The following is a 13444-nucleotide window of genomic DNA, read 5'->3' as shown; positions in this document are numbered from 1 at the left end:
GATGGGTTGTTCTAACAGTACCTCTAAGAGGAGTATCAGCAAGTCTGGAGACAACCACAGTGAGGCACTTGGGAACCCACAGGGTATCCTGAGACCGCTATCATCAACAGACTGTTGATAATTGGTCAATTAGGTAGACGGACGGAAAAGTTAAAGTATCCAGAAGAACTGGTACTGTATGTTAGGAGTTCTGACCACTGCCGATATACCAGGAATTGGAGAGCAGTCTACAGGAAGATATTCTGGAACTGGTGAGCAATCTACTTATAGATGTTCTAGAACAGGATAGCAGTACACTGTTAGTTCTGGATTAACCAAGGGGAACAGGTCTTTCAATGTTGATTCCTGAAGACCAAGAAGCCTTTCCACCATGCAAGAATGTGGGGACCCCTATATTCCTACTCTGTGTCCCTGGTGACTAAGTGCATCTGCTAGACCATCCCCCTTGTTTGGAATGGACCTTGCTGACTACTCTATCACATTGTGCAAACCTGTTGGCTCGATCGCACAGGGTTTGCGAGTGTAAGTCATGACAAGGTTGTCCTTCAGCGCTACCGAGTATCCTACCAAACTCAGTTGGAAGTTTCCAAGCTAAAAGCGTCGCTTAGACTTCCAGTGGGTTGATTTGCAGGTGTTTGATTCTAATTCCGTGAACCATATTCGTGAGGTGCTACACTGTCTTCAGTACAACCCTCTTCCTTGGATACATCTGTGCATTGGAGGATACCTGGAGGTGGGGAGTCGAGTGGAACTCCTTGGAGGGGATCTTGACATTCAGCATTTGGAATCAATCACCCTGAGTTCCTGATCCAATGAAACCAAGAGGTAGGGAAATTCCTGGCTACCGACCAGAGATAATTCCAACAATCCTGGAGCAATTGTTGGTGGAGGAGCTAGAGTAGCACAAGTTCTTCAAAGATAAGAGAAGATTTGGAAGACATTGAAGTTCCTGGTCATATAAGAGTGGCTACATTACCTACCTACATTTGCTGATATGATTGTTCCATGTGTTAACAGCATACACTGGTCCTTTACCTTCTACTTGGTTATGAGATGGTACTTACTGATTGAACACAATTCCCTGATCGTGGTCCAAGGAAAGTCAACTGCCTAGGACTTGGAGCATTGCTTCCTGGAGTGAGACGGGCAAGACGATCGTCGAGACCCAAGGGGCGATTCTCGTAAACACTCGGGAGATGTAGAGTTCAAAGTAACTGGTTTGAACTGATAACTAAAGCCCTGATGACAAAGAGGAGGTACTTCCTGTTGGACCAAAAGATGGGTATCTAGATGCAAGTATCCTTAAATTTCACAGAGAAATTTTCTTCCAGATGGCAGTCCGTACAGTACTTTCTGTATCTTGAATGGAGTCAAAGAAGGGGAAAAAAGTCGCTCCACGAGTTCCAGTCAACTTTTCCAACGGAAGATTTGGCAGTAAAGATCTGGATAAGCGTCTGGAAGACATTGAGTGTACTCTTTTTCTCTGTGCTCCTTTGGGACCCAAAGGCCCATGGGTAACTGGCTGCAGTGTCAGGAAAATCCTACCTTATGCCTGAGAATATCAAGTTTGCATAATTCTGCATCTCAATATTGTTGAATTTCAGGTCGAAGAGAGGTATATGACTGCACCCAATCAGAGGTCAAACATGCAGAGTATTAGGCTGATCCTATGCTGTACTCATGAAAAGTTCACACTGACTCTTATAAGTATAATCTGTGGAGTACTCAGAATACTGTACACTTTACAGTTGTAACAATATTGAAGAATGAATCTTATATATGATTCTTAAAAATACTGTATCTGAAATTATACAAAGATTTCCTACCCTCTATTAATGTTTATTTTCTCTTCAAATAATTTTCTTACAGTGTTGCATAGTGTAACATCCCAAGTTACAACAATTTACTAAAATTCTTCTTCAACATGTTCTAAAATGGAAAAATTTCTTAATGAAAAACTTGAACAAAATTTCCTTTAAAAAAATAAATAAACTACAGTACTGTATTTGAATAAAGTACAGTATTGCAAAATAGATATGAAACTGAAAATATAAACTTGATTGCAATACTAAACATAATAATAAGTCCTTATTATCTTTGACTTTCATAAAGATAAAAACAATTATTCATTGTTGAAATTTATGTCTTGTATATGTAAAAATACAGTAGCTACTTACATGACCCAGCTCTCCTAATGGACGACAGCTCTGGATTATCTGGGGTCTGACAGATCATCTATGAAGGCTACCAAATTTAACAATTGAAGTCTGTTCAGTGAAGCAGCCTCTCTGTTGCCATACAAACAGTCACAATATTCCACATAATTCTGACATGATTTTAAAATTTTCTAAGACCACTAAATCAATTGTACTTTTTTAAATTCATCATAGTCACTAGAGCACTTAGAGCCTTGGTTCTGAAAAGACCAGTGGCAAATAAAAAAATACTATATATTTTTACTATTATTAAAGAAGATACCAAGTGATATAATGATCTTGATTCCTGCAGTTCAAACTCTTGTTGAGATGAAAGATGGATTGCTTTTTTACATAAATCAGGCATCAGAATTGCTAGTCATGATTGATGTTGTCACTGAGAGTTGTGGGGAAAGGGCAGGAGGAATAGAGTAATTCTTGTTGGAGTGTTGTCCCATGTGGTTTATTCTTTCTTGCCGAGACTATTTTCCATTGAAAGCCACGAAGGGATAAGCACTGGTGAAATCTATCAGATGAGGGTAGTTGTAAGATAATAGGCACAAGCTCAGGGCTGCCAAATTACAGCCTCATAGGTTCTGATTGTTATAACAGTATTGTAGTCTAACCTTATTACAGTACAAGGCCAAATCTCAAATCTTGCAGGATCAACCTGAAGGACTGGATTCCAAACTTTTGTATAAGTTCCATTTCTTTGCAAGCAACTGATATAGCTGACCAGTACCAAAGCTTTACATAATTATTCCCCAAGATGCATGGTAGCCGCATTTCACTTACAGGAGCCAGTTTCACCGGATCTCCACTCCCAATCTTTCCTCCAATATTAGTCCAATATTTGTATGGATCTGCTTTGCTCTGCAGTCGGACAAAGACTGAAAGAAACTTCTGTATCTAATTCTGTAAGTGAAGCTCATTCTTCTCTTTACTGGATGAACATCCGAGCTCAATAGCTTATAATCTAACAGCAAGTCTTTCGCAACATTAACTATGATAGTGCCAACCAAATTCAGATCAAGTGTAACCTTGCCCTCTTTCTCCCCTGTTGGTGGCAGCTCAGAATCTCCTTTAGGTGGGTGGTATTTTCTTGATTCTTCCTTATATTGCCAAAAGCTAAGGTCATAGACATATTCCAGAGGAAAAAGGCTGAATGGTGAATAAGTGAAGCAATGGGATTCAGTAGTAATGTGCTGCCCAAATGCCCAAAATTCATCTATATCAATGTCAAAACAAAATTTTACTAGCTGGTTCAGATCTACAGCATACATGGCTAAGTCTCCCAGATAATCTGTGTGTGAGGTTTCTGAGACACTAGAATCAGAAACAGATACAGAAGAAGAATCATACATAATATCTTTCCAAGTCAGGGTTTTGCTGTAGGGAGAAAAAGATTTACTGAGGTTTTGTATTTCTAATTCAATATTTCCCATGCAAATGGTTCCAAAATCAAGATTTTTCTTGTTATACATAATCAGTAAGAAAGCGTCTATTGAGAATGGTGACTTTTTCAAAATATATACAGGATATACAGATACAACTTTACTGCTTATAGATAATAAATATCCACTATAGTGATGCAATATATTTCTAAATTCTGTGTTTTCATCCATTAAAATGTAATCCTTAAATTGCAATATCACATTTCTAGATAAATGTTTCTGGATCAGAGAACAAAGCTGGCCAGGAACTGTGGATAAATCAGAACAAATATTCCTTTGTATTTGAGCATATATAAAATATGGAATATTCATACAATGTCCATCATAAAGTATTGCACTTTCTGTACGCAAGGGATCACAATGTAAAGGATCTATTTCCCTTGGGCCTCTTTCAAACACATACGTAATGGCTTTGGAAAGATCAAAACCCTTTTCCAAAGACCGGTAACCTGTGGCCGAATATCCATTATAGCGCGAGGCATCAAATTTAAAAACCCTTTTTAGAATGAGATCAGCACGTGAGGCCATGAGAACCAACTGCCAAGTATCGTCCCACCTCCTAGTCTCTGAATCTATGGGTACTCCTCCTTGCCCAGCACAGAGTGATACAATGATATTACCGTGATCAGTAAGCATGCAAATGGCACTTGCAAAAAACTCCTCTAACAAGGTTCGATTCAAGTGGATCTTCATTTTCCCCCCAACATGAGGGAAGTTGAAGACTACGCAGGTGAACTTTCGACTTTTTAAGGTTTCATCAATGTGAAGTTTGGTTGCATCTACACCCAAAACCACCTCTACTCCTGAAATAGAAAGTGTGAATAAAATATAAAAGAAATTAAACGCTGCAAAAATTGAGTTTTAATTAAAAACTTTACTACCTATATACAGTACCATACTTACCTTGCAGTCATCATGCTAAATTCATCGACGCCACAGGCTTCCTGTCCTTTAACAAAAACCAGAAAAATTTCTACCCCAATCTCCTGACCCATCCCCCCTCCCCTGTGATGCCTAGTAAACCCAACAGGTGGTACCATGGAGGGAATATCACCATAGGGCTATTAATACCAAGAACTCCACATATTCCGAGTCATTGTACACCTGTTCATATTAAAAAATAAGCTCTTGACATCACTAAATATGGAGAGGAAGAAGGGAAATTGATAATAAGGTAAGTATTGCTACACAGTGTTTTTTTTTATAAAATTTAATTAAAAGGCCCTTATTTTGTAATCACCATGCTGACTACCACACTCTTTTGGAGATGGGTATGTGATGGGACAAAATTAATCCCAATTTTAAAATCAGATGTTCAAACCAACTTGATACATCGCACCTTATCAACATTATTAACATTCCATGTTTGACTTAATTAGGGAATATTCAGTTCTTTCTTCCCTTTAGCTTCCATAAGGATAAAGCTTTTTCAGTTAGTAATGTAACAAAATTTCCTACCAAACCATAATGTAGTTTTCACAAACAACATGAGAGAAAAGTGTATACCAACCATAGAGAAAAAATGAATTTTAATCATTACATTTCTCATTTCTATACTTATCTGATGTTCATACTAGTTCTTCTCCAAAAATCAAAAATTTTCAGTAATTTTAATTTTTCCTAACATACTTACCGAGAACTACTTTCTTAGGAGTTACCGACCAGAGTTTTGTGTAGGATACCCTAAAACCCGTTTTCTATGGAGCGCTATCTCGGGTTCAAGAGAACTTGCCCTGAGGGTAGCTTTTGCGCTAGTTCGAGGTCCGCCTGGGTCGTGAGCGTCAGTAAGTTCTTCGGATGTTGCACAATACTCGCAAGGGTAGAGAGGGACTCGGGGAAGGAAGGGAGGGCCATTACCCGAAAGTAGTTCTCGGTAAGTATGTTAGGAAAAATAAAAATTACTTAAAATTTTTTGTTTGTTCCAACACGAATACTTACCTCGAACTACTTTCTTAGGAGACTTACACTTTAGGAGGCGGGAGTGCCTTTCTGACCTTCAGACCCAGTAAGCGGAAGCCAAGAGGCCTAGGTATAAACGAAACATACTAGGAAAACGGACGATAGGGTAACTACACAAAGAGCTCACGTTAGTGTCTAAGTACTCACCCTTTGAAAAACTTCTTCTGATGTTGAATCCAGTAACGTAGTTGTGGAGAACGTGTAATCCAATGGTTACAAGAGGGTTATCTCCGATAAGGATAGGGAAAAACGCGGAATAGGGTGAAAGGGAACGAACCTGTGTCTCCCGGTTTGCTATCCACGATTGAGCCTGGGGCTTTTACCGTTAAACCACTTGGAGAACGGAGATGACTGTTCCAATGGAGAACCCGTCTAAGGACTTCCTCGAGTAGTCCTTAAGGTAATGGGCAGTAAAGGTTGACTGGTTAGACCAGGTACCTGCCCGAAGGATCTGACCCACTGCCATGTTTTTCTCAAAGGCTAAGGACGTACTCAGACCCCTGATGTCATGGGATTTTGGGACGCCTGGCAAGGCCAGAGCTTCTTCCCTGTAGGCCCTGGCAATAACTTGTCTCAACCAGAAGGAAATGGTGTTCTTGGATACCTGTTTCTTAGTAACACCCGTGGAGACGAAAAGGCTCTTGATGCCTGGCCGGAGATGAGCTGTCCTTTCAAGGTATTTTCTAATGGCACGGACCGGGCATAATTTCAAATCCTCAGCATTCCCCGTCCAAGGGATGGCTGGCAGAGAGAAACCTTCGAATTTAGGATCCCAGACAACTGGATTCTGGGTCTTCGCCACAAAAGAGGGAACGAACTTAAAAGATATTTCCTTCCACCCCCTCGAATGAGAGACGTCATAAGACAGCCCATGGATCTCCCCTACTCTTTTAGCGGAAGCCAAGGCTAGCAAAAAGACTGTCTTGAGAGTGAGATCCCTGTCTACGATATCTTTCATTGGTTCGAAGGGGGGGCCACTTAACATCTTCAAGACCCTAGCTAAGTCCCACTGAGGTACCCTAACTGCTTGTGGGGGGCAGGACTGCTCGAAGCTCCTGACAAGCATCGAGATGTGCCTAGAGGAACCCAGGTCGATGCCCTTCAGGAGGAAGACTTGACCCAAGGCGGCCCGTACTCCTTTTATGGCTGGGATTGACATTCCTATTTTGTCCCTGAGATATACCAGAAAATCCGCTATGTCTGGGACCGAGGCTTTGAGGGGTTTAATGTGCCTCGAAGCTCACCACTTCGTGAAGGAGGCCCACTTAGCTTGGTAGACCGCTGCCGACGACCTTCTCAGGTATAGCGACATCCTCTTAGCAGTAGCTGATGAATACCCCTCCTTCTTCAGGAGTCGCTCGATAGTCTCCAGGCGTGAAGACGTAGAGACTGTGGGTTGTCGTGAAATCTGAGAAAATGCGGTTGTTGTAGAAGATCTGACCTGTCGGGGAGTAGCCACGGAGGTTGACTCGCCAGGTCTTTTAGGTCTGCGAACCACTCTCTCTCCGGCCACCAGGGCGCTACCAAAGTCATCCTTAAGTTCCGGGCAGTCCTTACTCTGTTGAGTACTTGCCTTATCAACGTGAAGGGGGGAAAAGCGTACACGTCTAGGTTGTCCCACCTGTGCTGAAAGGCATCCTCCAAGGCTGCCTTCGGGTCTGGGACAGGAGAACAATACACGGGAAGTTGCGCGTTCAGTTTGGTTGCAAAGAGGTCCATCACCGGGGAACCCCAAAGTTGGATGATGAGCTTGGCTACTTCTGGAAGGAGGGACTATTCTGTCCCTACTATTTGACCCATCCTGCTGAGACCGTCGGCCAGCACGTTCTTTTTCCCGGGGATGAACCTTGCTAATAACACAACCTGGTTCGTTTCTGCCCAATCTAGAATCTCTAGGGCGAGATCGCACAATTCCCTTGACTTCAAACCTCCTTGTTTCTTTATGTACGCTACCACTGTGGCGTTGTCGCACATCAACGCCACAGTGTTTCCCCTTAGTAGATCTACGAAATGTAGGCAAGCTTTCTGGACTGCCTTCAACTCTAGGACATTGATGTGTAGGTTCTTTTCCCCGTCCATCCAGGTTCCTCTCGCTGTCTCGTCGAGGAGATGGGCTCCCCATCCCTGGTTGGAGGCGTCTGTGAACAGAAGTAACTCGGGAGGGTCGTTCGCGAAGGGCATCCCCTTGAGCGAGTTCGATCGGCAATGCCACCATTCCAGGGAGGGCATTGTGTTTGGTAGGACTGGGACTAGTTCTTGTTGCGAGTCCAGTTGGCACCAGAGGTTCTTCAGGTTCCATTGGATGGCTCTGAGCCTGATTCTCCCCTGGGGAACCAGTTTTTCCAACGACACCAGATGCCCTATTAGTCTTTGCCAGTCCTTCGCTCTCCTGGGTTGCCCTGATAGGAACGGACGAAGGATCTCCATCAGATTGCTTATTCTGTCTTCCGAAGGAAATGCTTTTCCCAGAAGGGTATCTAGTATCATCCCCAAATAGGTCATTCTGGTGGAGGGGGATAGGTTCGATTTTTCCGGGTTGATCACGATACCCAGATCCTTGCAAAACTGGAGAAGTTTCATCCCTTGCTCCTTCAAGAGGTCCTTCGAGGAGGAAAGAGGCAACCAGTCGTCCAGGTACCGGATGAGGCGAATGCCTCGTTCGTGAGCCCACACTGAGACTGTCGTGAAGACTCTCGTGAATACCTGGGGCGCTGTTGACAATCCGAAGCAAAGGGTCTTGAATTGCAGGATCTGGGTACCCCATTTCACCCGGAGAAACTTCCGACTCGAGGGGTGGACCGGAATTTGGAAGTAAGCGTCCTTGAGGTCTATGGTCATCATGTAATCTTTCTCCCTCAAGGACAGCAGGACTGACTTTGGAGTGTCCATTTTGAAGTCTGTCTTCCTTATGAATTTGTTGAGAGCCGACAGATCTATAACCGGCCTCCACCCCCCTGTTGCTTTTTCCACCAGGAACAGACAACTGTAGAAACCTGGACCTGGGTGTAGGATCTCCTCCATGGCACCCTTCTCTAACATGGAGAACACCTCCTCTTGAAGGGCGGCCCTCTTCAACGGATCCTTGGGAACCAGCCACTCCGACCGGATGGCCGGAATTAGAGGGGGGGGTTCTGCTAAGAACAGTAACCTGTAGCCCTCCTTCAGTACGGACACTGTCCAGGGCTCTGCTCCGTGAGCTTTCCATGCTTGCCAATATAGTCTGAGGCATCCCCCAACCTGAGGCTTGGGCAGGGATAGGGGGCCTCCCACTCTATCTCCTCCTGGAGGAGCGGCCTGAACGGCCTCTCCTGGAGGCAGAATAACCTGTCCTAAAGGAGGCTGAAGCTGCTGGGGCTCCTCTATGGGGGGGCTGAGGCGCTGAGGCCCAAGAGGAAGAAGGAGCTTCTCGCTTCGTCATACTAGAAGAGGCCTGAGACGTCGCGGCACTGTCTGAGACTGACCTCTTGTAGGGCGGTCTCCTTACCGGCGTAGGCATGGGCGTGTTTAATTCTTTCCTTTTAGACACTTTCTCCATGATCGTTTCCAAGTCCTTTAAGGGGAACAAGGAGTCACCCCACAAAGGAAGGCTCCTCATGGCCCGCGCCTCTCTGTCTGGGACCTTTCGAGACACCTTCGCCAGGATGGTGTCTCTCTTGCGAAGCACCCAATTCGCTGTCAGGGCGAGGGACTGGTAAGTCAGGAACTTAAGAGTCTTGCCCCCGGAGGTGATAAGTTCCCTCAGGAGGCTTTGCTGTTCCGGGTCTATAGGGTCAAAGGTAGCTTGCACCCCTACTAAGGTGGAAGCTCACCAGTCTAGCCAAGAGGAGACGTGTACCAGGTCCCTAGACATTTCCTCCATCATCGCAGCCTCCGATGGAGAAAAACAGACTGGGGCTGAAGAGGCTCTGTCCTCCGAAACGCCCTGCCCCAGAATGTCAAGAGAAGGTTCTACTTTGCAGGCTCCCGGCCGTCGTCCTTCTGGTACATAGACCTTGCTCTGCGTCTTGAGTCCCTGGAGCAACTTAGAAGAGCTCTGAGTCTTGGGGGCTTCGGCATTACCTGCCACCACTCTATCCACGTGCTCCTGTCCCAGGACGAGATCCCGGGCTACAGGAAGAGCCAGGGAGGTTTTTGGCTGGGCAGGGGCCTGCATCAGCCGGATAAGGCTGGACCTCCAATAGTCCTCGTCGGTAGCTGCCGGTTCTTCAATCTTGTGATGCCTCCTGATTAGGCCAATCACTCTTCTATAGGCCGAGTCCTCCCTCGGGGAACCCTCTCTTCCGTCGGCCGAAGCTTCGGCTTCAGCCCGGGCAGCCGGGTCACCGGGCACTCCCACCGGGCGCCTTGGTCCTGGCACAATAGGCACTCCCCTGCAGAGGTAATGGTCCTCCCCGGCGAAGGTCTCCGCACCAGGGGCGGGGGTTAGGACAGGCATCGCCGAACAAGCGAGGACTAGTGTCTGATCATGTTCCCTGGGGGACGAGGACACGGATCCCGTGGGCTGACCCAACAGCGGGAACCGTTCCTTAAGGTCCGAGGGCCGCACCAGCTGGGCTAGTTCGGCCAGGCTGCCCGTAAGGAAGCGCGGTTCCCCCAACTGGGCGGGGTGAACCGGAGGCTTCGCGGTCTTACGCCTGCCTGCAGAGGCCTTCTCGCGTTTCTCCCTGCGAGGGTCATAACCATGCTTGGAGGATGGTCTCCTTGGCGAGAAATCCCTGGACCGCCGGTCCGGGGAACACTGTATCTCCGACTTACGGGGTACGAAAACCCAATCGCCATCGGGTGACCTACTCCTCCTGTGTTTCGTGGAGAACGGGAGCGCCTCCTGCTGTACCTGGAACGTGATCTTGAGCGGGAACGCCTGCTCCTGGACCGCTCCCTCCGACGCCGATGTTTCCTCCTGGCTTCTTCTCCCGACGAGAAAGACTCCTCTGAGGAGCCCGACGTCACTGTACCTACCGTACGGCGGGCGGGAGCGGGGACCGCGGGGGTCTTCGCGCTCGTTATTCGTTGTGTACTCGAGGTAGAGGGTTGCAGGAATTCTTCAGGAACTTCCGTGAGAGGGGTTGGAAACGAGGGTTGGCGCCCAACACTAGGGAACCAGGAATCCAGGCCCTCTTCCATCCGCATAGGGTACCTACCTGGTGTTTTAGGAAGCTTCCATCTGAAGGCATCACTCCCTGCGGAACCTAACTTACCCTAGTTGTCGCCGCCTGCCGAAGAACCTGAAACACAGGCCCACGAAGGGGGCGAAGACACAGAAACAACGTTGCTACACCACAAGGGGTCATCGGAGGAAACGTGCCCCCCAAGCACAAGGGCCGAGTCTCCAGAGCTCCCTGACACAGCACTACCGGGCTCCTTCTAGCCCGAGAAGGCGCCGCAACCCCCACTTCACATTCACCAGACTCCTGGGGAAGAACGCTCGGTTCCTTCCCCATGATGGACCTACCTCGTCCCCTACTCTGGGTAGGGGAAGGCAAGAGAGAAGCCCCGTTGGACCATTCACTGGGCGACGGTAGCGGCGAAGAAACACTAGCTTTCCTGGGTGAACGCTTCGACGATTGCTTCTTCTTCGTGCCGTAACGCACCCACTGAATATCACTCCAACCAACACACTCGAGGCACGTATCCGAAGACGAACAAACTTTGCCCCTACAGGAAGAGCAAAGGGAGTGAGGGTCCACTTGAGGTTTGGAGAGGAAGGCTCCACACGATTTTCCGGCTCTAGGCCCAGGACAACAGCGGATCTGCTCCATAACGCACAAACACAAGACACAGGAACGCAGGGAATTAAAGGAATACACTGGGGAAGCATAAGGAAGGGAAGTGAACACACAGGAACACAAGGGATAAGCACAAGTTACCACGCGGTAAACACGAGGGACACACGCGGCGCACACAAAGGGTCGAGAGAGAACGAGAGCGACGTGGTGACACATCGCGACCAGAGAACTTACTGACGCTCACGACCCAGGCGTACCTCGACCTAGCGCAAAAGCTACCCTCGGGGCACGTTCTCTTACGCCCGAGAGAGCCCTCCATAGAAAACGGGTTTTAGGGTATCCTACACAAAACTCTGGTCGGTAGAGAGGAGATTACAGGTAACTCCTAAGAAAGTAGTTCGAGGTAAGTATTCGTGTTGGAACAAACTGTTTTTCTGGGCTCCGACCCGTGCCGCCCAGTGAAATACCCAGATTTCCCGCGTAGCAACGAACAAAGTCCTCACCTTCCTTCGGCAACTGGGATTCCAAGTCAACCTCGAGAAATCCCGCCGCCACAGACCAAGTTTCAATGGCTGGGACTACAAGGGGACCTGTTCTCCCATACGCTGTGCTTCCCCAAAGCCAAAAGGAAGGTGATAGCGAGGAATACAAAACAATTTCTCAAGGAAAAATTGACCTTCCGAAGGAGCCGAGAGTGGATCCTAGGTTCCTTACAGTTCGCCTCCGTGACAGACATCGTCCTGAGGTCTAAACTCAAGGACATAAACAGTGTGTGGCGCTCCAGAGCAACCGCAATATGCCGAGACAGACGTGCTCGCCTTTCCCCAACCCTGAGAAAAAGTCTGCAGACTTGGACGAAGATCAAGAATCTTTCCAAGTCGGTTCCTTTACAACACAAGAAAGTCCAAGGGTTATGGTCACCGGTCTTCCAACAAATTCACGTCAACGTCCTAGAGGCCATGGCAGTCTTCCTCACTTTAAAACGTCTCAATCCAGCCAGGAATCTCCATATCAGACTGGTTCTCGACAGTGCAGTCATAGTACACTGCCTCAACGGAGAAGACTCCAGATCAGCCCAAATAAACCACATCATGTTGAAGTTTTTCTCCATGGCGGCGATGCACAAGTGGTACCTGTCAGCAGTCCATCTAGCAGACTTACTTTCCTGGACGACTCCGCTAGAGTCGGAATGGTCACTAGACAATCGATCTTTCCAGTGGATGATATCTCTAGTCCCGGGTCTCCAGGTGGATCTGTTTGCGACGAAATCCAATAGCAAAATAGATTGTTACGTAGCCCCCAACCTGGACCCTCAGGCTTATGCCACAGACTCTATGATTCTTGATTGGAATACCTGGAAGACGATTTATCTGTTTCCTCCGGAGAATCTCCTGCTGAAAGTTCTGCACAAACTCAAGATCCTTCAAAGGTCAAGTGGCTCTCGTAGCCCCCAACTGGCCCAAGAGCAATTGGTTCCCCTTGTTGCTAGAACTGGGCTCCGCCCCCGGCGGATTCTCAATCCGGTGTTAACAAAGACAGTGCAAACTCGCAATGTGTTCGCTTCCTCAAGGATTCTGAATGCCCTAACTTTATGGACTTCATGAAGTTCGCAGCCCAACGGGGTGCAAACATCGATCCTTTGAAATGTTATTTTCCTTAGTAAAATAAATTTTTGAATATACTTACCCGATGATCATGTAGCTGTCAACTCCGTTGCCCGACAGAAATCTAAGGTCGGGATACGCCAGCGATCGCTATACAGGTGGGGGTGTACACAACAGCGCCATCTGTGAGCAGGTACTCAAGTACTTCTTGTCAACAAGAACTCAATTTTCTCCTCGGTCCACTGGTTCTCTATGGGGAGGAAGGGAGGGTCCTTAAATTCATGATCATCGGGTAAGTATATTCAAAAATTTATTTTACTAAGGAAAGTAACATTTTTCAATATTAATCTTACCCAATGATCATGTAGCTGATTCACACCCAGGGTGGTGGGTGGAGACCAGCATACATGTTAACATTAGAAGCTAAGTATCCCGTATTTCATTTTAGCAGTTATTCAAAATAACAAACATAAAATAAATAAGTACCTGGTAAGGAAGTCGACTTG

At 46.8% G+C, this 13444-nt stretch overlaps 1 protein-coding gene across 2 annotated transcripts in view; it reads right to left on the bottom strand.

Moving 5' to 3' along the window:
- Nucleotides 1-1562: 1562 nt before the first annotated feature.
- LOC137620628 (uncharacterized) overlaps nucleotides 1563-13444 on the bottom strand; it is a 39089-nt gene continuing 27207 nt past the window's right edge. For both annotated transcript variants that reach the window (XM_068350927.1, XM_068350928.1), the window contains one exon: nucleotides 1563-4452. In XM_068350927.1, coding sequence (XP_068207028.1) covers nucleotides 3002-4452 — 1451 coding nt within the window. In that variant the 3' untranslated portion in view covers nucleotides 1563-3001. The remainder of the gene's footprint in view (nucleotides 4453-13444) is intronic.

Source organism: Palaemon carinicauda, chromosome 27, assembly GCF_036898095.1.
Source record: "Palaemon carinicauda isolate YSFRI2023 chromosome 27, ASM3689809v2, whole genome shotgun sequence".
Taxonomy (NCBI): domain Eukaryota; kingdom Metazoa; phylum Arthropoda; class Malacostraca; order Decapoda; family Palaemonidae; genus Palaemon; species Palaemon carinicauda.
Note: the sequence above shows the minus strand (reverse complement) of the source record. Positions and strands in the feature narration are given on the sequence as shown.